At 38.3% G+C, this 23644-nt stretch overlaps 1 protein-coding gene across 3 annotated transcripts in view; it reads right to left on the bottom strand.

Moving 5' to 3' along the window:
* Positions 1-10420: 10420 nt before the first annotated feature.
* The window catches only part of LOC132768872 (organic cation/carnitine transporter 2-like), a 31637-nt gene continuing 18413 nt past the window's right edge, over positions 10421-23644 (bottom strand). The window contains exons 3-11 of one of the 3 annotated variants that reach the window (XR_009630765.2): positions 22204-22358; positions 19757-19928; positions 18360-18486; positions 17581-17681; positions 15580-15794; positions 14803-14985; positions 14359-14494; positions 12039-12950; positions 10421-10801 (exon numbers count right to left, since the gene is read on the bottom strand). Coding sequence is in view for 2 of the 3 variants with exons in the window: in XM_060765230.2 (XP_060621213.1) it covers positions 12866-12950; positions 14359-14494; positions 14803-14985; positions 15580-15794; positions 17581-17681; positions 18360-18486; positions 19757-19928; positions 22204-22358 (1174 nt within the window). In the remaining variant the exon portion in view is untranslated. Of the gene's footprint in view, positions 10802-11502; positions 12951-14358; positions 14495-14802; positions 14986-15579; positions 15795-17580; positions 17682-18359; positions 18487-19756; positions 19929-22203; positions 22359-23644 lie in introns of those variants that run through there. The other 2 variants (XM_060765231.2, XM_060765230.2) reach the window with 2 other exon arrangements.

Here is a 23644-nt window from a genome sequence, read left to right as displayed (position 1 = left end):
TATTGCAGAAAGCAACAAAAAGATCCTCCATCTCAGCTGTCAGACTAAACTGCCATTCTCTTTTCCTCATGCCTTGTGACTTTTTAAGATTATAACCTGAGCGCAATGAATTGCCAAGTTAACAATTTACAAGCCACAAGAGGCTTTATGGTTGAAGAGCTGGGTATAAATAAATGCATGCATGAATAAAACGGATTAAGGTCAAAGAAACAGTAATGATAGGAAGGCACTGTATGTACTCTTTACTTACATACTTAAAAAAATCAGGACAATTAGGTGAAGAGGCAGAACATATTATCCTTTCCTACTCTTCTCCCAAGGTTTAGACTGGAATTATTGGACATAAAGCAATCAAGCATCCTTGCAGTGCTGGGTGTACCATTGTGCTTAAGCACTGGGCCCCGTTGTTTACGGTGGATTTTGCTTAGGTAGTGCAATTCAAAATTTGAAGGCATTTTGTTTCGGAGTGATTCCAGACATAATGATAGTAAGTAAATAAGGGGCCTCATAACTGAACGAGCACAGGGCCTCATTTGTCCTTAATCAGGCACTGCATCCTTCCCATCACAGTACAGCTGGATCTATTAAAAACTTACCTTTCCAAGTTTTTCTTACTTCTCATAAACTTCAAAAGGAGAAATAGTTTCCAATCTCAAATAATCCATGTATATTTTTGCTTCCTTGATTCCACATGGAACAATCATGCCACCAGCCAATATGTCATGGATTCAGATGTTCTCAGAGCTCCCTAAACAGCTGGACAAGCAAGCAAGCAAACAAAAAAGGACAGTAAGCAGTCCCAGCAATCCAGGTGGGTTGTACAGGCTTGGCAACATCCAACGTCCCCCTGTATGTTCATCTTTCGTGTCAGAAAGGCTGGACTACAAACCTCAGATTGCCTGTTCAAAACAAAAAGTAGATTCTGACTGCTTTCACTTTCCCTTTTGCATTGTCTCATATCTGACTTCAAAGGTGGGGAAATGAAAGAGAGCAATGCTAAGGGAGAAAGAAAAGAGAAATCTGAGAAAGTAAACAAATGATGTGCCTTTATTTGAGACATTGTTTTTAATGCTAACCCAAAGTTATGAGCAACATGAGCATCCTATTCGCCAACATAATAGTAGCTTAATAGTAGCCAAGACTATGGCTAGTAGGGCTGGGCGGTTTCGTTCGTTAATTTCGTAATTCGTTATTAATTCGTTATTTTTTTTATAACGAAGCGATATTGAACCATTCAGGAGCAACTAAAAAATGAAATGAATTTTTCCAATTTGTTTCATAATTGTTTTGAAATTGTTTCGTAATTGTTTCGAAATTGTTTCGTTATTATTTCGTTATTATTTCCGTATGTCTGGTGCAAGTTTTATAGTCGTTGTTTGTTTTATCAGTGATAAAAAAAATTTATCACACCAACAGTCAACAACAGAGGGAGAGGGAAGCTTCAGAAGTTCCCCCTGTCCCATTTGGAGGGTTTTTTAGTGTATTGCGCAATCGCGTCCGCCATTAACGAATCGATTCGTTATTGTTTCGAAATTGTTTCGTAATTTCCAAAATTTCGTAAATATCGAACTTTTTAAAAGAAAAAATTCGGAATTCTTTTAAATAACGAAACGCAAAAACCCCCTAAAAACGAATCAAGTTTAGAAATAAATTTTTCTGTGGTTGGACAGCCCTAATGGCTAGTATGGTATAGTGATAGTGTTGGGAGAGCAAGGTTCAAGTCCATGTTCAGGACGAAATCCACTGGGTAACCTTGGACAAGGAATACTCTCTTGGCCTCAGAGAAAGTCATAAGTAGATGCTCTGAACAAATTCTGCCTTGAAAACCCCCTTAGAGTTGTCATACATCAAAAATTATTTGAAAGTATACAACAACAAGGGCTATTAACTATAGCTATAGGTCAGTAGCTCTGGGGTTTGGCATTATTTACACCATTTAATCCTCTCCTCTTCACCATGGCCCACAATACTGAAGAGAAACACTGGGGACTATATGAGTGCTATAGACCCTTTATATAATCTGTTTGTTGATTTATAATACAAAATTGCAATGCCACAGATGTACATGTAGCTATATATAGAACACAAAATAAACAACAAACAAAATTAAAATAAGAACAAAAATAAAAAAAAAACCCACAAGAGAACTTCTTGCCCTCCTAAATCCAAGACAGAGATCTGGCATAAATATTCAACTTTTCTTTTCAACATAATAATAATTTTATTTATTTATTTATTTATTATTACTTTCTTTCTACCCTGCCTTTGTCCCCATGGGGACTCAAAGGGCTCACAATTACATGACACAACTTTTGGTTTCATGATGAAACTTGATAAAGATTTTTCAAAAATTATAACCACAATAAATTTTATTTTATTCTACAGAGGTCAACTTGAAATAAAACAAAGCATAGCCAGCTAGATGAACAGGGAACTTACTGATGGCAATCCCCTTCTAGAATGACACAAAAAGTCCACAAGTTTGTTGTTGCTCTTTCTCTGAGAACAATCTCGCTAGGCCTCCTCCAGACTGTTTTGGGAAACCAAACTTCTTTGATTTTGTTACCTTTACAACTATTAGGGGCACAGTATATGTTTCACACAGGGCTCCTTCACTTTAACAATTGTGTAGAAGAGGGAATTTCTGGAGATATTGCTTGGTATCTGATTGCATGACAAGCAACAACAGCCAACTTTCCTTCACCCATTAAAGGTCTTCACTCAGGCAACCCTACAAGTGTCCCAACAAGACTATTTTCTATGCTCCTAATATAATAATGCCTAAGGAAGAACAGAGTGCAATTCCCTTGTGTTATCAAAACCCCAGAAGCTCACACCAGAAGCAACTTGCAGTTGACATGCAAAAAACAAAAAACCCAAATGAACCCTAAAACCCACAGTTCTGAGGATGACCAGACATGAAACACTTTATTTATTTATTTATTTATTTACGAGATTTATATGCTGCCCTTCTCACCCCGAAGCGGAGTCAGAGTGGCTTACAAGGTATATATACATACAATATATTACGGTATATTATTAGCATAGTACAATATCAGTTTTAAATATTGCTATATTATACTATACCAATTATATTGTAATATTATTAGTAATATTACATGTAATATAAATATATAATTATAATATCATATTATGATTAGTAATAATAGTATATAGCATTACATTATAATATTATAAATATTATATGTTTATAAGGCTAAAGGTTGTCCCCTGACATTAAGCCCAGTCATGTCTGACTCTGGGGTGTGGTGCTCATCTCCATTTCTAAGCCGAAGAGCCAGCGTTGTCCATAGACACCTCCAAGGTCATGTGGCCAGCATGACCGCATGGAGCAGTATAATATAATGTTATATTTTTGCATTATATTATTACATTATATTATTAGAATAGTACAGGAGACAAGATGGAACTGTCCCCTGGCCCCCCTTTCTTCACTCTGGCCCAGAGAAGCAGTTGGTGCGGGGGGGGGGGGGGGGACTGATGTCATATGCAGGAGACAAGGTGGTGCTGTCCCCTGGCCCCCACTCTCTTCACTCTGGCCAAGAGTGGCAGTTGGTGATTTTCCCCAGAAACCCAGTTCTAGATAATTTCCAACAGGAACTCGCGAAAGTTGCACCAAGCACGACCATACACCCTAAGAAAAATCCTATCATTCCATCTAGGAAGGACTGCAATCCCTTCAAAATAATCCTGAGAGTTTCACAATGGACCCATGAAGAGCCATGGGTGTTTCCCAAGATACTTTGAAGCCTTAGCCATGGGAATGCATCCTAATCCCAAATACCCGATCAGACCCCTCTCCCTAGTAATCAATTCAGGCTGTGCCTGCATCCTTGCCACACATTGCTCAGACAGCCAAAACCTATTGTTTCCCTCCAACAGGAAAAAACTATTATCCCACATTTATCATCATCATCACATTTATTTATATCCCACTTTATCTCTCCCGAAGGATATTAAAAGCAGATCCTACTTGCACAGATCCCACCCGCATTTCTTTCCTCCCACACCCCACCATGGGCACATCAAGAAAACAGCCACAAGACTTAAATTGAGCAATTCAGAATTATTGTAATTCCCACTAGACCTGCTAGCCAATCAGTGATGACAGCAGATGGCACATCTCAACCAACCAGCATGCATATTCTAGCTGGCCTCAGCCTGAGCCAATCAGCATCCAGGGTGGCAAAGTCTTTTGTTTCAAATTGCTGTCAAAATGTTGCAAGTAAATCTGCTGTTTGTAGTTGAGTTATGTCAGTCTTTAGAGCACAGACTCTGCTGGCATCTGCTTTGATCAAGGTGAATAAATACCTCTGTTCTGTTTGCCTTCAACATGTCCGTGTCTTATTTGGTCATGGAGTTTGGCACAACAGACCCCTGAATCCACTGTTTTTTTGTGGCTTCTGACCTCACACAACACCTGCAAATGAGCAACTAAAACTGGATGTGCAGCAATAATACTGTGCTGAAAATGTTTTCCAGTTAGCAACTATAGCAGTATTTCCCAAACTCTGGACTTTCAGGTGTTTTTGGACTTTGGCTCCCAAAATCCCTGATCTTTGGTCAAGGCAGCAGAGCCTTCTGGGAGTTAACATCCAAAACACCTGGCTACTAGAGTTTGGGAATCACTGAAGTATAGTTTCGGAGCAACCATTCAATCCCTGCAACTGGTGACTGTAGTATGACTACAGTATCCATAAATGGATATGTTCCAAAATGCATGCATGCATACACACACACACTGGATACCTGGACAGAAATCATACTATAGAACTTAATTGGAGAACCCAGAGAGGCCCATAAACACTTACAAGTGGGATAATTTTGGGAGTGTTGGTAAGAGAAACCATGGAGAAGGAAGTCATACTACATAGAGTAGAGGACAAACCATAGTCAATGCTGAAGTGGAGCCAGGAATAATAAGGCCTAAATTAGGCATGGGCAAACTAGGGCCTTCCAGCGGTTTTGGACTTCAACTCCCACAATTCCTAAAAGCCTACCGGCTGTTAGGAATTGTGAAGTTGAAATCCAAAACATCTTTGAATTGTGGGAGTTGAAGTCCAAAACACCTGGAGGGCCAAAGTTTGCCCATGCCTGCTCTAAATGCTGATATGTATTGGTCGGCATACATGTTGGCCTAGGTTGAGATCCTGTTATATACTGGGCACCATATACAGTATTGTACTTGGAGAAGAGACCAATCGTTGCCTGCTAGACAGTAGCATAAGAGAGTTCTCCCAGCAAACCTTCTCAGCCGATAAGCATCTCTTTAGTTGGGGAAAGGGGTGGTAAGACTTATGCTGGTTGCTATCCAGCAACCATTGTGCAATGCTGCTTAATATACATACAATTCTAACCTAACTGCTGCCACTCCAGTCACTTCACTGTTTCCTCTGAGTTTATCTGCAATTCCTTTTACTGCAGCAGGAGATGGGGATGGAATGAATTTTCTCAGAAATTATATGGTATATCGATTTCTTAATGTGGAGTGTTTTGGAGTGACTCTGTCTGAATGGGCAATTAAGACCCAATTTCACTACAAAATACTTACTCTTTCCTAGGAGATGTTAGAATGGCTGGTTTTGTTATGTCGACAAATCATCACAGGTGTTAACTGTTTCCAGCTTTCCTTAGGGATCTGGCTCATTGGGATTTCATGATGAGTGCTTGCACTTCATAATTTATCACTATGGTATTTCTTATGATTGTTAAAACACACACACATATATGAGGAAGGGGCTTGAGTGCAGATCTAATTAGTAACTGTGAGAATTGAGTGTAGATATCAAATTCAGAGGAAGCATATCTCTGAATAGCAAATTTAGGGAACCAGTAATGTAGGTCAACTGCTGAGATGCATCTGGCTTTTCAGGAAACTTTACAGCCTTTTCCTCTTCTCCTTTCATTTAATCTAAAACACAGAACCAGTACAGTAGGGGAAAAGGAAGGAATTTTTATTTGAATCAAAATAGGCATATATAATCAAAACAAAAACTGTGTCTGTGCTGACATGGATTAGTTACCCAGGCTGTTACTTGTTGAATTCTTGATTGGTGTGGTGTCTTAATTGGTTGTTGAAGACAAACCATGGCTTCTTAAATAGACATAAACTACAGTTAGAAGCCACAGATTGCTATTGGCTTAATGTCAGGGGGCTACCTTTACCTTTACTTATATACAAATGACAAACACATAGAGAATAGTCAGGGGTGTTGCAAAAGCAACTTACTGTGTGTAAGGTTTTATAATTTAGTTTGCCTCAGGTTTGTACCAGCATTTCTTATAGCTCTGTGAAGTTTGTTGTGTATAGGTTTCTGCATAGCACTACTTTGAATGGATGGTCAATGGGTTTGAAATTACTTGGGGTGGTTATTAACCTGTCCAGTATTAATAGCTTAGACCTGGAACATTGTCTCCCTTCTGGTTGATATAAGATGCAATTAGTGTTTAGAGCAAAGATGGGAAGCACAGCTTTCCACGTATTTTGGGCCTCCAACAACTACTGTCAACTATAGTACACATTGCTGCTGGTGATGGCTATGTGATTTGCAACCCAGAATCATGCATATATCTCCTGTAGTTTGGCACTGCAGGTGGTAAGAATTGCTTGTCTTTTCTTCTTTCAGCTGGAAAATCTCTGCTCCACAAAATTTTCATCCCATGGCTTCCTTGCCTCTCTTCTGTAGAACAACTATGCTTAATAAGACAAACATATTAAAATCTGCATGAAAATTCCACCCACTTCATGGGCCATGAAACAAATTCATATATGTTTGTGTGTTTGGGGGGGGGGGGGGTGAGTGTTATGCCCATGCCATTCTCTGCACGAAGGGCCCTTCCACTCAGCTATATAACTCAGAATATCAAGGCAGAAAACCCCACAATGTCTGCTTTGAATTGGGTTATCTGAGTCCACAATGCCATATATTCCAGTTCAAAGCAGATAATGTGGGATTTTATTCAGCTGTGTGGAAGAGGCCGCAGCCTAAAGGCAAGCTTGAAACCAGAAAGAAAAATGAAAGTAGTAATTTGACAAGTAAAGCTTTTTCTTCAACAGAAAAAGGATATCTAGTAGTAAATCTGGAAACAAAGCCAGGTGCAAAAACAATCCTCATTCATGGAGTTTTCTCAAGGTGGGACAGAATAACCCTATTTCATTGATTCTAAGACATGTTTCCCCCCATAGGGATATCTCTAAAAATGGAGTGCCTTTTAGAGTCATGGGTGGTGTGTGTGTGCACGTGCATGTTTTCTGGTGTTGGTACTGAAATTAGTGTAAATCTTACAATTCGTGGCATCTTAGAATTTTTTTCGTGTCAGGAACGACTTGAGAAACTGCAAATCGCTTCTGTTGTTAAAGAATTGACTGTCTGCAAGGATGTTGCCCAGGGGACGCTCAGATGTTTTACCATTCTGTGGGAGGCTTCTCTCATGTCCCCATATGAGAAGCTGGAGTTGACAGATGGGAGCTCACTCACTCCCTGGATTTGAACTGCCGACCTTTCAGTCAGTTTAACCCAGGGGTCCTCAAACTTTTTAAACAGAGGGCCAGATTATAATTTGAAAAAAAACATGAATGAATTCCTATGCACACTGCACATATCTTATTTGTAGTACAAAAACCGCTTTAAAACAATACAATAATTAAAATGAAGAACAATTTTAACAAATATAAATTTAATAGTATTTCAATGGGAAGTGTGCGCCTGTTTTTGGCTGATGAGATAGGATTGTTTTTTGTTGTTGTTGTGTACTTTCAAGTCGTTACAGACTTAGGGTGACCCTGAGCGAGGGCCGGGTAAATGACCTTGGAGGGCCGCATCCGGCCTCCGGGCCTTAGTTTGAGGACCCCTGGTTTAACCCATTGCGCCACCAGGCTTAGAACAGAAGAACTATACTGTCCTCATGTCTGGCTGCTGGGCTTCCTGTCGCATCTGCTTGCTTCTTCTGAGAACTGAGGCCTTTAGTCTCATCTAATATTGCTATTTATATTCATATGAGGTCTGAATGGGATACAACTTAGAGCTGGAGTGGACAACTTGTTACCCTCACTTACGAGTTTGTAGTTCTGGATTTGGTTTTAATTGGCATGTTTAAGTTATCGTTTAATGAATTGTATAATGTGGTTTGAATTATTTTTAATGTTTTAAATGTAATTTTTGATTATTTATATGCTGATAGCATCATATGATGCTTGTATGAGGCTGCCCGGAGTCCCCCTTCGGGGGGAGAAGGGCAGGGTAGAAATGCATGAAATAAATGAAATAAATATATATTCTTATTCCTGAAGTTTCCAGGCCCTTGGTGGGGTCATGAAGCTTTATGAATTAATTTCCAACCACAGTTACAGCTTGAACAGCATGTCATTCAAGCACACACATGCCACATTTTCCTGTTTGGAAATCAAGACAGAGATTTTAGCTAAAGGGGCTGCCCCCAGATTAAGGTGAAATGAGTGAATTATTCTTTCTCATATACTTATGAGAAATTGGATAAGTAACATTTTTTGTAGTTTACGAGTACTTGCTTCTGGCCAGAAGGTGGATGCAGAGCAGAGGATTAGCCATGGGAGGAAGGAGGAAACAAAGTAAAGAAATAGATCCCCTGGCAAGTCTCTACAAGTTGCAGCAACAAATCATTTGAGGCTTGCCAATTTATACCAGGCTACTCTGCCAGGTGAACTGGAGATTTCAATAGTCTTTTCCTCTTGTCTGGTGCAGAGTCCAACAAAACTGGAGAATTTGCACATTTGTCTCTTGCCTGAAAACTGGAGACACAGAGCCAGACCCAGAGATCTGAAAACTATCCTTCCATCAGCCCTATTCAGTATAACCAATGTTGAGTTATTATGGGAGTTGTACTCCAAACTCTGCAGGGTCACAAGTTCTCCACTCTATCCTAGGGATGTGTGCTACTGCAGTCATGAGTAAGAATGATCTGCCAGTAAACAAAATGGTTTGAATCAAGTACTTAATGAAAAATGGAGAACAGGCAATGTTAAAGATACTGACCTCTCTCCATAGGAAAGTGCATGCATGTTAAACACGACATTGTTTAATGTATTGTCGAAGGCTTTGTTTGTTCACATTGTTTGTTCACATAGCACTGGGAAAACAGTGTATTATGTCATAGAATAGTACCAATGAAATATTGAATTTCTGGAGTGTAGTTTTTAACTATTTTAGTACCTTATGCTTGGGAAGAGCCTTACATGTTAATGACGACTTTCAAAACAAAGAATTTTCCCCAGATGTGACTGTACCTCCTTTTAGAGATGTTACCTTTCCAGTCCAGCATATATGCTTTTAATATTGCCCAATCCATCTTCCTGTTTCAAATAAATATATGTCCTCCTTTTAATGGTTTTCCTGTTCCTATGCCAAGAGTATTTTTAAGATAGCTACTGTAATTTTGTAGCTTACTTATTAACTGCTGCCTTACAACTCCTGGGTGTTGTATTTATTGTTGTATTTGTAATGTGGCTTTTAATTTGCTATGGTCTGTAAGCTGCTCTGAGGCTTCTTTCTGGTCGCTCTTCCTTGGGCGACCGGGTGAGAGTCCCATGCCAGTGGAGAAGCAGGGGGGGAGGGAGAAGGGTGGCTCCAGCAAGGGGAGAGAGGAGGGAGAGAGGAAGGGAGGGAGGGGGAAAGTGGAGAGAGAGGAGGGGAGAGTGGAGTGGGCGAAGCTATACTGTAGATATACAGTATAGCGTCCCTACATCGTGGTTTTTCACTTATCGCCGAAGTGTTTACTGGTTCCTGGAACGGAACCCCCACAATAAGTGAGGGCACACTGTAGTATTATAATAAGAAGAGTAGCAACAGCAACAGCAGTTTAGCAGATCAGAAGCTTCTTGAATTAACAGTACAGCAAATTAGTTTCAGCCATATGTAAGTCAAGCTTTAAAAGTTACGAAAGATTTCATTGAAAGAACAACATTTCTGCATAGAAAAGTTAGGGTCTATCTATCTCTCTGGAGACATCTTGCCTTTCTTCATGCTCACAGGAGAAGAACAAAAAATGAAGGACTCAAAGGCTGAAAACTTTGAATAAAAAGAGGCATGTCCCTGAGAAGTATCAGTCTAACAAACAGGCGGTGGGGGTGGAGGCAATGGGCATGCAAAGAAAGGACAATGAGGGCAGGAGTTCCTTCAGTAAGTAGAGCTGTCTATCTCCTTGTTGAGGACTATAAGAACCTAGAAGGACGTCCATGTTGAGTTCCAACATGGGGCCCGTCACAGAATAAAAAGACCTAAAACAACCAGGAAATAGAAGGAAATATACGGTTTCGAAAAATTTGTAAAATTCAGTTGGAACAATAAAAATGATGAAAAGCACTCTTGAAATATTTTATAATTAGCACATGAATCAAAAGAATTTTCAAAGGACTACTACATGATTTGTTGAAGGAACAATTTTGTTTATTTCAGATGACATCATATTCCATTAATCTAAAAATATTTAATAAACATTTTTTTAAAAAAATTAACAGTGAAAATTGAAACAGAAACCTTTGATGAGAATACAACTTTTCATAAACAAGTGCTATAAGTCCAATAATACCTCTAGGAACAACAACACGACATGTCCTAGAAGCGATATTCTTGTCTTTGTTTTCTCTCCTTTTTCAATCAGACTGCAAGAGATCACACTATGACTCTCTTTTGAAACTTCTCTAACTTTAGCAAGTAACTTGTTCTGAAGAATGGAGACTACTCTTCTTGGCTGTGATGCCGGTGAACCAATTGTTGTACGACATTGTAGAAAACTTAAAAAAAATCTGAAAAAGTGGGGGAAAGTGGAAAGATTTTTTAACTGTACCGTAGGCTGTATAGTGAGTGGTTTGAGCATTGGATTATGACTCTAGAGCAGTGGTCCTCAGCCTGTGGGTCCCCAGGTGTTTTGGCCTACAACTCCCAGAAATCCCAGTCAGTTTACCAGCTGTTAGAGGATTTTCTGGGAGTTGGCCAAAACATCTGGGGACCCATAGGTTCAGAACCACTGCTCTAGAGACTAGGATTCAAATCCCTTCTCAGCCATGGAAGCCCACTGGGTGACTCTGAATAATTCACACTCTTTCAACCTTAATGGAAGGCAAAGACTATCATCCCTCTCTGAACAAATCTTACTGAGAAAAACTGTGATGGTGTCACCAAAAGTAAAAAAAACCCAACAACAACAACTTGAAGGCACATAAACACAGTAAGGCAGAAATCTTAGACATAATTCATTAAAATTATGCCCAAGAGAACTTCCTGGCATTTATTTCTGAATTGATATGTACAGGATTGCACTGTAAGGCATTTGAAATACTGCAGATAAGTGCAGTATCTTTGAGTTGTTAAGCCACTATCCCCATTCAGGGGGTCCCTTTAAAACTAGAAAAACTATCATGACCCCAAAACTGGGAAATCTGCAGTTATGCTCGTAAGCCATCATTTCCTATCCAAATATTTATATCATGGCTTTCTACTTGTTGAGGACTATAAGCACCAAAGTGGTCTGACATTCTTTATCAGCCAATGGGCAGCTCTACAGTATAAATCAATGATTTCTAGAGTGGCTAAAAACAGCACTATCTGCAAGAATGTCTGCTCTCTAGCGATTCTTGTTATAAAAATATTTATTCATTTAGTCTTTAAAGATTCACAAAGGCATTTCACAAGTTATTAGAATAAGAATGCAATTCCATGTTGCTTTATGTTTACTATTATTTTTGAAATTTGCTTCATCGTAGAAACCATTTTAACTGCTATCAAGTGTAAATTAGAGTCTTAAAGAAAACAAAAATAGATGCAGTCAGGATAGTTTCCAAATTCGGTGGGCAAAGTCTCTTGGAAGATTTGATACAATTGTTTCGGCATAAGATTTTGTTTTTATAGTTTCATAATAGTCATTTAAAATAATGAACTCTTTGCTTAGTCAAAAGGCAAGCATATGGACTTGAGACAAAAGGCACCAGGTTAACCTTTGGTTGACAGAGCAAATTCCATATTAAATAGACCTTTATTACATACCTAGTAAGTTATTCAAAACATTTCAGGCAGCGAGTGAAGAGGACTGACGGACAGACAACACGGCTTAATTGCTGTGCCTTTTAGAATTAGAGGTCACGCGAGGAAAATTCAACTCTTAGAATATTAAAAGGAAAAAAAGAATTATAAATTCAATCTATTTTCAATAATAAAAATAAATATATGCCTAAATAAGGCAAAACATCATTCCCAGATATGAATGGTACCCAATGATATTATTTAAAAATACATCTGGAAAATGTAAAGTAGTTTTGCAAACAAAAACTAGACAGCTAATGTTTTGCATACAGAAACATTTGATGTCAAATGAGAGTGAACACTCATTCTCAAATCTTGGTAAAACCATCCAGCACTCATTTATTCTGATTGAGAAAATTATCAGTGTTGTGTTTAAGTCATGTTTTCCTAACCTATTGTTTCAATTCATTTCAAGCCTATGTTATTTCAACAAGGAGAAGCAGTATTCGAACTTGGATAATAATATATGACAATATTTACATTCTGGAATATGTTTACCTTTTGACAATGTGTACTGAAAAAACCAACCTCATACAAATATAATTTGTGAAAGGTCTTAAAGGCAAATATATTACCCTCACCCATATATTTTTCCATGTAATGTGTACAATTTCAGGCAAAGATCCCATATTGGGATATACAACATAGTTACATTCACAAAAATGAATGTATATTTAATAAATAAGTTTGTCACTATAGGAAAAAAGTGATTCAATTAGTCCTTTCTGGAAGCAAATTAAAGGAAATATTTGGGTATTATTCAGTTCAAAATACAAATGCAGTGTAGTTCATCAGAAAGATGTAGTTTTTAGAATTACTGTATTTTCTTCTTCTTTTGTTTTCTTTTGGCTTTTAGAAGTATTTCTGTATTTAATTCTGTAAAAAATGAAAAAGAAGCCATGAAAAAACAATTCACCAAATGCTGTGGCTTATTTCATGTTCAAGGAAGTGGCCCTTCAACAATTTAACTTTCAACATACTTTCAAAATATATAACCAAATGCTGGTTCTTGTTAAACCTAAGACCCAACAGGATAACTTTTCAGAAGTGTATTTAAACCAAACCAAACACATTTAATTCTAAAGGAAAACTAGTCATGTGATCCACCAATCCAATCTGAATAGGCACATCCCATAATCATTTCATGGTGTGATCCAAACAAGTAGCAGAGCATGTTGGAAAACTGGTCTGGAGTAGGAATGTGACACTGTATATTGGGCTTTTCCTTAAAAACCACTCTTTTTAAAACAGTGAATTAAAACAGAATGTATTGTTTGCTCCTGAGAAGCCACAACATAGACATGTAACGGAGTCTAGCTGGTAAGACAACCATTCTTCCTCAAGATTTAAGCCCTCTGCATTCCCCGTTTTTATTCTTTTTCCTGTAGTTCATTGCAGTTTGCCACAAAAATGTTTAGGAAAGGAGTTAAGTCAGCCCTCCATACCCACAGATTCTGCATTAATGCATTCTACTACCCACACTCTGAAAAAAATTAAACCAAAAAGCACACCTTGATTCTGACATTTTACAGAAGGGGCAACATTTTACTGCATCACTGTACATAATGAGATTTGATTTTTGGTATCCTGGAACCAAACCCAAGCAGGTCACCAAGGCCCCAGAATATTTTGTTTTGTTGTGATTTCTTCTTTAGTCTAACTGATTGCCAGTTTTATTTTTAAAAATTATTTATATCCTGCCTGTTCCTGTCACTTAAAACACAGATAACAGACCATAAATCAAAATTAGAAGACAATTTTAACTATTATGGAATCATATTAAGAGTGCACAAAATTTAAAACAGTTTTAAAGCATTTAAAATAACTAATTCAATGTATTAAAAGGGAGAAAAAGCTCTTAGGGCCCAAAGTAGGTCTATATAAGAGGGTCTTTGCCTCAGAAGTTTCTGAGGCATAGATGAGGTCCATCCTGCCTTCTTTAAGAGGGAAGGGGAAGCTCTCTCTCACAGTGCCACCAAATTATGCCTGTGAGGGCAGTGGGGCCTACAGAAAGTGTTTCTTTAAAGGTCTCAAAGCTTAGGCAAGCTTATGTATGAAGGTATACAGTATTTAGAAATTCTGGACCAAAGCAAAGGCACAGAGAGCTTTATACCTTGTGATCTGACAATATGACCTATTATGAGTTGCCCATGAACTGTTCATGGCGGTGCTTGCCCACAACCTTTCAAGAGTCCTCTCCCATTTAGTCCACAGGCATCCACTGCAATCCATCAACACTTTCTGAAACGTATTTTAAAAATGTAACAAATCAATTAAAACTTACCCTTTAATCCTTAGCATCTGATCTATGGTATCTGGGAGTGGTGTGCCAAAACTCTCTGGAAGGAACAGAGTGAGGATTCCTGTAAGTACTGTCAAGCTTCCCATTAAAATGTAGGGAAGAAACCTGTCATAGGCCCCTGTTAGAAAGCACAAGAGGACAACAAGAGTGTTAGTGTCAAAGTGGATTACAGAGATCCTTTATTTACAAACTGTGTTTTGGGGGTCCCAGCAGCTGCTTGGAAGCTAAGCAAGAGCTACTCAGTAGCAGATTAACAAAGGATAGATCAGCTTCCTCACTTCTATTGAAGTTCTTGCCCCATGGAACTGCTAGGACTTGTCAGGACCAATGCACAAAGAAAGTTGTTTTGATAAAGGTAAGAGTTCACTTTAATGCTAGAAAGCACAGAACTTTGCCAAGCAAAAAATAAGAAAGATACTAACTTACCAAGATATACAAAGTAAGGTGACAGGATGCTACCAATTCTGGAGGCCATGGAACTGGCACCAACTCCCATGTTCCTCACCACAGTTGGGTACAGCTCAGCCGTATACACGTAAACCATTGAGAAGGCAGCCGTGATCCCAAACTTTCCAGTCATTACCAAAACAATGGATAGTACGCTGAGATCTACAAATGAGAGCCAAACTTGAGGATACTAAATCTATCACCAAGCCAGTAAAATATCTATCAGCCTCCTGCTTCTATTGCTGTTTTCACTTTTATCTAACACTTAACACCTTTCTGTTGAAAATTCAGGAGGCTAGTTGTGATAGTCCACTTCAGAAAAATATATATAAAGAATTATAAAGTTGGATGGAACTATAAGGCCATCTCATTTACAGACAACATCCTTCCTCATTGGATGCCTGTGCCATTCAATCATGAATGTTTAATGTCATTTTATGGCTTTATTTATATTTCATCTTAAACTAAACTGACAGACATGTTACATGTTTGGCTAATGCAGTGAAGTCAGGTTAGTGCAATAAAGACAGATACAATATGGAGATAGCATCAGATTTGGAGCATTGAGCTTCTTTTCTATGGACACAAAGAATTTAAATAGATTAGACCTCTGTTTTGAAGTTATAAATGGCATGCAGTTTCACTAGCTCACTGCACGGCTTATGATCACTTTTCATTCACTGAGGGTTCAAGCTTGTCCCTGTCGGTTACATCTATCAAAGGAGGAAAGGTTTATGTTAAGGAAGATGTTCTTACATAAAGGCACCAACTGAACGAAGAGCAGGACACAGCCTCCTAAGAACAAGACGGCTGCCATTGAATATCGCCGGGGAAAATATTGAAGGAGCACCCAAGAGATGATATAAGCTGGGACTTCGATTACTGCCGAAAGGAAGCAATTGAGATAGATGTCTCCATGCAAGTTAGGAGTGTCCAAAGAGAGGCCAAAGTATCCTATGGCAATGACCATCCTGAAAGACAGATCTGTATTATTATAAATTTGCTGGAGCCTCCAAGGAGTTCTGCACTGGACTAGAGCTATTTCATTTACATGTGACAATAAGCTGCATGGGTTCCTAAGCATCCTGAACATCAGCTAATTCTGCTGTTGCTGCTTACATTATCATCTAATTACATATTCAGAATGCAGACTTAACACCTTTCTCAGGTATCGTATCATAACAGTCTATTCATGTAGAGAAATGGGCATGTGTCCTTTTCATCCTGTCCACCACACATCTGAATTAATGTCAGAGGTGGAAATGCAGCACAGTGATATGGATAAGTGATGGCTATGGTGATTGAAAACATTTTCCTTCCTTTTATGAGGTGGAAGAATTATAAAAGTGGAGATATATTTGGCCTTCCACATTCATGGGTTTAGCTGTCACAAGTCTGATTATTTGCGAGTTTGCCACCAATAATTAAATGGGATTTTTTTTCAACCTACCATGGATCCAAAGCCTCATTGCTGCCCCCACATTCCTCATGAAGAGATAATCTGGGCAGGAGTTAGGGAGTCCTAGAGATATCCAAATCTGTTATTCTGTATCTCTGAAATATTAGCTAGTATAATAACTGGTTTTTAAAAAACTTAACCATAAAAGCAGCCTAGTTTGGCAACAGACAAACCATCTTGGGTGCTGATCAAGTAGCATCAAATTCTGAGAGACAAAAATTAGTGTACGCATGCACACATTTTCCCCACCACATATTTAAGTGTGAGTACATCTTAGAAATGAATTCCTAAAAAATGCTTATCTTAACAACAACAACAACAGATTTTTATACCCCGCCACCATCTCCCCAAGGGGACTTGGGATGGCCTATAAAGGGACAAGCCCAAAACAGAGATACAATTAAAATCAATCAATTAAAAATAAAAACATAACACAGTCATAAACATCAACATAAATAATACGTCAGAAATAAAAATCATAGCTGAGTACAGGCTCAATGAGTGCAATAATTCCTAAAAGGAGCCAATGGAAAGTGTGGAGATCAAATTAACAGGGACTAAGGAATACCCTTCGCAAAAGTGTCGAGGTGATCAATAAGAGGGCTGAACGAAAGTGCAGGACTTAGCATAGAGTCAAGATAGTTAATAATAATAATAATAATAATAATAATAATAATAATAATAACACTTTATTTGTATCCCGCTACCATCTCCCCAAGGGACTCGGTGCGGCTTACATGAGGCCGAGCCCGAACACAACAATACAAGCAATAATCACAACAATACAAGCAATTAAAATAAAAACATAAACAATAGACATATAACATTATCAATAAGACAACATACAATTAAAACTGTGGGAAAACTGTGTTCTCTGGTGAACTGTTTAATCCAAGGCACAATGGAACATCCAAGTTTTTAATTTCCCCTGGAAGGTGGACAAGGTGGGAGTCTGTCTGATCTCCCTAGGGAGTTCCAAAGCCGGGGGGCCATCACCAGGAAGGCCCTCTCCCTCGTCCCCACCAAGCAAGCTTTAGATGGTGGCGGCAGCGAGAGCAGAGCCTCCTGGGATGATCTCAGGGTGCGTGCTGGTTTATAGGGGGAGATGTGATTGCGAAGATAGGCGAATAGTGATTGTCTATGATTTAGAATGGAGGTAGGGATGTTTTCATATGCTACTCTGTTAAGTATACTCACCTTTCTATAAATAAATACAATAATTTATGAAACTGGAGCATAAAATTTGCAGGCTTCAGTCATTTGAGTGCATTTTAAGAGGTTGTTTATAGTTTGCTTACCATAAAATCACAGACATAATAGTGATGCAGCGGATATTCTGACCCTTCACCAGGTCCAAAATGCTGTATGCTTGTTGGTCCCGGGTTGTCAAGTCTTGTAACTATGAGTGACAAATTACACAACATGTTAAAACTTGTTGCCTTCTTCCCAAAATCATGTGATTACAACATAATGTTCTAAAAGGAGCACTTTCTAGTACATTTCCAGGTCATTTATACAGCTTAATTTGGGTCAGCACATGAAATAATAATGGAATTGTATCTGGAAAGGATCAATATTTTTCCAGAAACAAAGTTAGTGTTGTGTATTTGCTGAAACAAGGAAGATGTCTATAGCATATACCACCCATAACCAACATGTGCAGATCTGTTGTGCTTTTAAACAGTTAAACTGTTTAACATTTTATAGAAGCTAAATGAAAGGAATAATGTAGAGCATGCTGAGTTTTAAGGAAACTGGGAAACACATGCTGACTAGGGATTGAAGTAATTTAATCCCCAGCAGCTTTGTGTAATGGAATGAAACTTGGTAGCTTTGATTACATGTGGCAGAAGGTTTTAATGCAATGATTCTCAAACAGTGGGTCCCCAGATATTTTGGCCTTCAACTCCCAGAAATCCTAACAGCTGGCAAACTGGCTGGGATTTCTGGGAGTTGTGGGCCATAACACCTGGGGACCCACAGGTTGAGAACCACTGCTTTATTGGATGGCAACATATCCAAATGCAGGAATCTTGGGGGAAAACTCTCACCAGATACAATACACATGCAAATTTACCTCAGAGGGATCGAATATTACTTCCGGAGCTGTAACACCATTCTTTTGGGCAGCCTTCCGAATAATGCATTCTGCTTCCTCAAGCCTTCCTTGAGACAGCAGCCATCGAGGGGATTCAGGTATGAACCTACAGGTTTTGAATGGGTTATAAAATCTTCCTACCATAAAGAACACTGTGATCACAAAAACTTTTAACTATAAAGCTACAGCTTCTTGTCTCGCATACAAGAAAGGGATGCCTATCGAAAAAGCCAATAATCAGTTAAATACTATATTAATAAGGTTGAGCATAACATAAGATATAAAAAGAATGATGAATGATTATCATGAAAGAACACTACTAAAAGATACCATGCCATAGTTCAATGGTCCTCAAAATTTTAAAACAGAATGCCAGACTGTTGGAGGCCGTAGTATAGTTTAAGGTCTGGGCCAATGTGGATTAAGTGGTTTGAGTGCTGGATCAGGTGAAATGGTTGAGAGTTCCCACTCATTCATTGAAACCTACTGGGTGACCTTGGGCAAGTCACATTCCCTCAGTCTCAGAAGGAGGCAATGTCAAATTGCTTCTGAACAAAGTCCCCATGTTATGTACCCCTTAGAGTTGCCATATATCTCCCAAAATGAAATACAAGGCAGCTTATGATAATTTTAAAAAGATCAAATTGAAACACTAACTTATAAAAGTTAAAAATAATTAAATATCAATATCATTAAAAACTTTATTAAAGACATCTTTTGTTTAAACTATGTTTACAATAATAATGTTTAATAAAAGATTAGAAATTTACAGCAAATAGTTTTGCACATATCAACTTCATAAAAAAGACTGAAAAGCCAGCCTAAATAAAAAATGTCTTCACCTTAATACACAGGTCTGAGAGAAAATCCATAAAATAAATAAATGGGTATGAGAGGAAGCTGAGTCTGAATTCTTATTAAAAATGGCTAAATTGAGGTTATCATACTTTATTTATATTAGGAGATTACATGACACACTGCCAATAATAATAATAATAATAATAATAATAATAATCAGTAAAAAGAAAGAAAAGAGGAACAATACATTGCAGATGGGCTGATTCAAAGACGAAGCTTCAGCTGAGTGTGCAAGATTTGAGCAAGATTGCTGATGACAAAAGAAGCACCTAATGCAATTTGAAACCATGTCATGTCTTAATGCTTTGGCATCATGGGAGCTGTAGTTTTACAAGGTAAAGGAGTGCCGATGCCTCACCAAATGACAATCTCAGGACTCCATATCACTGAACCATGGCAGTTAAAGTGGTATCAAATTGCATTAATTCTACATATAGATATACCCTAAGATTCTCGGAGATCTCTGATTTACAGGGTCAAAGTTGACTTGCTGGCGAACAACAATAACAAATACTTACCACCAAAGAGGAATGTACAGCACCCCTGGCACAGTAAGAGCCAAAAGCAGCATCCGCCAATCTCTGAGGAAGTAAGCCGTCAGTGGCAGCAACATGTAGCCCAGGGCATAAAACAGGCAAACACCTAATGTGCAGTATATAATACGGATTGAGTTGCCGAGAATTTCTGTGCCTGTTAAAACAAATGAATATCAGTTAGCACTTTAATAATAAATAATAAGAAGCTTTATTTTTACCCCACCCCCTCTCCCTGAAGGGACTTGAGGTGGCTTACAACCAAATAAATACAGTAAATAATATAAGCAATAAACAATAAGCAACAATAAGCAGATATCACTTAATACAAATAAAATAACACAATAGTATAAACATTAATAAATAACCCGTTTAAAACTATTTGCCCACTAAAAACAGTCAGGGTATTAACTTTTATTTTATTTTATGTACACATTTTCTTGAGATTAGAAAACAGCTATGCCACATATTCATGACTTCTTATACATAAGGGATAAACCTTAATTTTTATTCCTGCATTAAAGAAAAGTTCTGAGGTTCTACTGATATATGAGGTAATAATATCTACTATTACTGGCTCGTGAATTCTTTGTTAATTGAGTAATCTTTTTATTGCACAGCCAGTGGAATTACAGATTTCACCTATTTGTCATACTGAAGACTATGATATATCATATGTCAGTTTCCAGTCCCAAATTATTACACATTACATGGAGATTATTGGCAAGAACAGTGTTTAGCACTCAAAATACAACTATCTTGGTATTTTTAGGCTAAAGTGGACAAAAGGCAACACTCCAGATATTGCTCAACTGCAACTTTCATTGCCTCTACACAGCCTAGTCAATAATTAGGAGTGCTGGGAATGTCCGTCCAACACCACCTGAAGGAGTACAATTTGATCGTCTTTGTTATAAACTAATTTTGTAGTCTGAAACAAATTGGCCATTATTAAGGCTATCTGAATGTATCTCTAATATCTTTTCAGAAATTTCTAAATATAAATAGTGAGATACCCTGCAGATGGGATCCAAGTCTAAATATGAAATGTTTTATAGAATTCTTGTGCATGTAGCTTGAAGGTAATTTGATAAAATAATTTTAAAAAGTCATCTGCATGAAACAAAATCTGTGTACATGGAACCACCAAAACACAAAAGTGTCACTATCTCCATTACCCATTGGGATAATTTTGGAATGTGGAGTATTTTGGATTTTGATATTTTAGTCATTGTCCATCCTATACCTGAAATACTACGGATATGCACCTGAGGGCTCCTTGATTTTTAAATCATATTGGCTTGAATCCTACTGATTACTCCAAACTAGAGAAGATCTATTGAATAAACTACTCACTGGTTAATTAATGCATAGCTAAATCCTGGTAATTGGATAGCTCTGCTCTAGCAGATCTGTCACTAGGTGGCAGGCTTCCCTCAAACTGTGCATACTTTTGAAGTGAATGCTGTTTAAATTCAGAGATTAGTCGAAAAGGAGCTGTCCCTCCTTTGCCCTCCTGTTGTGGGAAGCATCCTCCTTGACTTGGGCAGAACTTACAAGGCTGTAAGGCTGTACCATGCCATTGGACCCTCCGAGCGATGTCAGTGGTGAGGACATGACTTCACTCAAATGATGGCTGCATAATTTTGCTTGAAGATTGTGGTATATCAAACAAAAGAATGATAACCAAACTTTCCCCACAAAATTGCAATAGTTGTTAGAAATATATTCACATATCTCTACGTTCTATTTAGCTTCCCATGAGAGTGCATTAACTCCCATTCAGTTTAATTGAATTTAAGCAATCTATTTGAAGGCCACAGCCATAAGGATTAGTATGCATAGCTCATGATAATAGTTTCTTGAGCTCAGTAATACCCCGTTCCTTGCAGGCATATGCTGAACTGAATGGGAGGTTGCTGCATGCCTTCCTTATTCCAATCTGAAACTTGTTTTGAGTCCAGCTTAGTGTACATCACATAAACTCAGAGCTTGAGTGCCTTACACCGAGCAAAAGCCAAGGGCAAAATGAGTCTACTGAAGATGCACTGAGACCCTTTTCCCAAATTCATAATAACCATAAGGAGGAGAAACTGGAAACTGGTTTTCCCGTGACAATCCTTGTGTGGGTCAGTCCTTTTTTCATAGGGAACTGACTGCATGGTGACCTTAGTCTGTAAAGTACCAGTGGCAAATCATGCTGGTATGTTGTGTGTAAAATCTGCATGTTGGATACAGATTTGAGAATGGAATACAGCAAGATATTAACAATACATTTTAACTGTTATTGCATTTTTTAAAAAGCTATCTACTGTTCCACAATGCTTGTAGTCCTGCCTAGGACTGAGCAAGAGCAAAAATACGATGCTTTTCTTTAAGAAAGTAAGCAATGATGCTGAGACCATTTGTTCTGCAAATGTTCTAGTACATACCTAGTACAAATGCTGCTACATAATTAGAGATCTGCCCCATTCCAACAATGAGAAAGAGGACTGAAAACATCTCCCAGCTTGTTGAGAAGACCTGGAGGATGCCAAAGCCAGTCTGGACTCCCATGGTTGCAAACAGCACATTCTTCCTACCAAATCTATCATCCGATTAAAAAAACCAGACAGTTATTAAACAGAATTTATGGAGACATTAGAATACAGAGGCTATTTATTGCATGATAGACAGCATAGTGTAGTGACTGGACTCAGGTTATGATTCTGGAGACAAGTTTGAATCCCATTTTAGCCATGGAAATCCACTGGATGACCCTGAGCAAGATATACTCTTTCAGCCTCAGCAGAATGCATAGGCAAACCCTTTTTGAAAAAAATCTTGTCAAGAAAACCCTGTGACAGGTTTACCTTAAGGTTTCCAGAAGACAGAAATGATTTGAAAGTATACAAAAAGAGCAACAATTAATGCATGCATATCTCCCCCATTTTATATGCATGAAGAGAAAATGTAGTGAAGGATCCCCACTTCTACACTTCTTAAATAAAGATTAAAGTAGTGGCCATGATGGTCACCACTGAAACATGCACCATAATGAAGAGAAAACAAGGTTAAGAGAGGAATATGCCTGAAATTGGACCAAGACACAAGAGGAGTCCTATGAAAATTCAGACATTTAATGTTTAAATCTCAGCAAAAGTATGATAGCTGGGACCCTACACAATGCTAGTTGCGCAACATGGCTCAGAATTCATAGAATCATAGAATCAAAGAGTTGGAAGAGACCTCATGGGCCATCCAGTCCAACCCCCTGCCAAGAAGCAGGAATATTGCATTCAAATCACCCCTGACAGATGGCCATCCAGCCTCTGTTTAAAAGCTTCCAATTAATGAAGGGAAGACATGCGCAACGCGAGTCAGAATTAATGAAGGGAAGACATGCACAACGCAGGTCAGAATTAATGAAGGGAAGATGTGTGTGAGGCAGCGGAACGAGTGACAGATGCAGCTGCAACAGGATAGCAGTGAAATAATTTAACTCAGGTGTGACAGGATAAGGGTGAAGTAATGTAAGAGTTATTTAATGTTAAATGATAAACAGCTGCTTACGAAGACGGTAAACAGGATAGAAATGTTACCTCTCCCCCTTTCTGGCGAACAATGTTGCCACGACGCTGGCGCAGGTGCATTTCTCACTGTCTGAGCTGTCTCATGCATGTGTTGCCCTCATTAATTCAGACCCGCATTGCGCAACCAGCGTAGGGTCCTACCTATCATACTTTTGCCAAAATCTCTCCCCTCTTTGGTCAAATCACTAGCATATTTATCTTGTTTCTCTTTTTAGTATTTTTATCAAACAAATACATTAATAATACTAGTTCTAATATATGCTTTTAAGTATCTGGAAAGAGGGTAAAATGGTGAAGCTGA

The sequence above is a fragment of the Anolis sagrei genome, chromosome 2 (genome assembly GCF_037176765.1).
Source record: "Anolis sagrei isolate rAnoSag1 chromosome 2, rAnoSag1.mat, whole genome shotgun sequence".
In the NCBI taxonomy this organism is placed as follows: Eukaryota; Metazoa; Chordata; class Lepidosauria; order Squamata; family Dactyloidae; genus Anolis; species Anolis sagrei.
The sequence above is the reverse complement of the archived record's forward strand: the minus strand, read 5'-3'. Positions and strand labels throughout refer to the sequence as shown.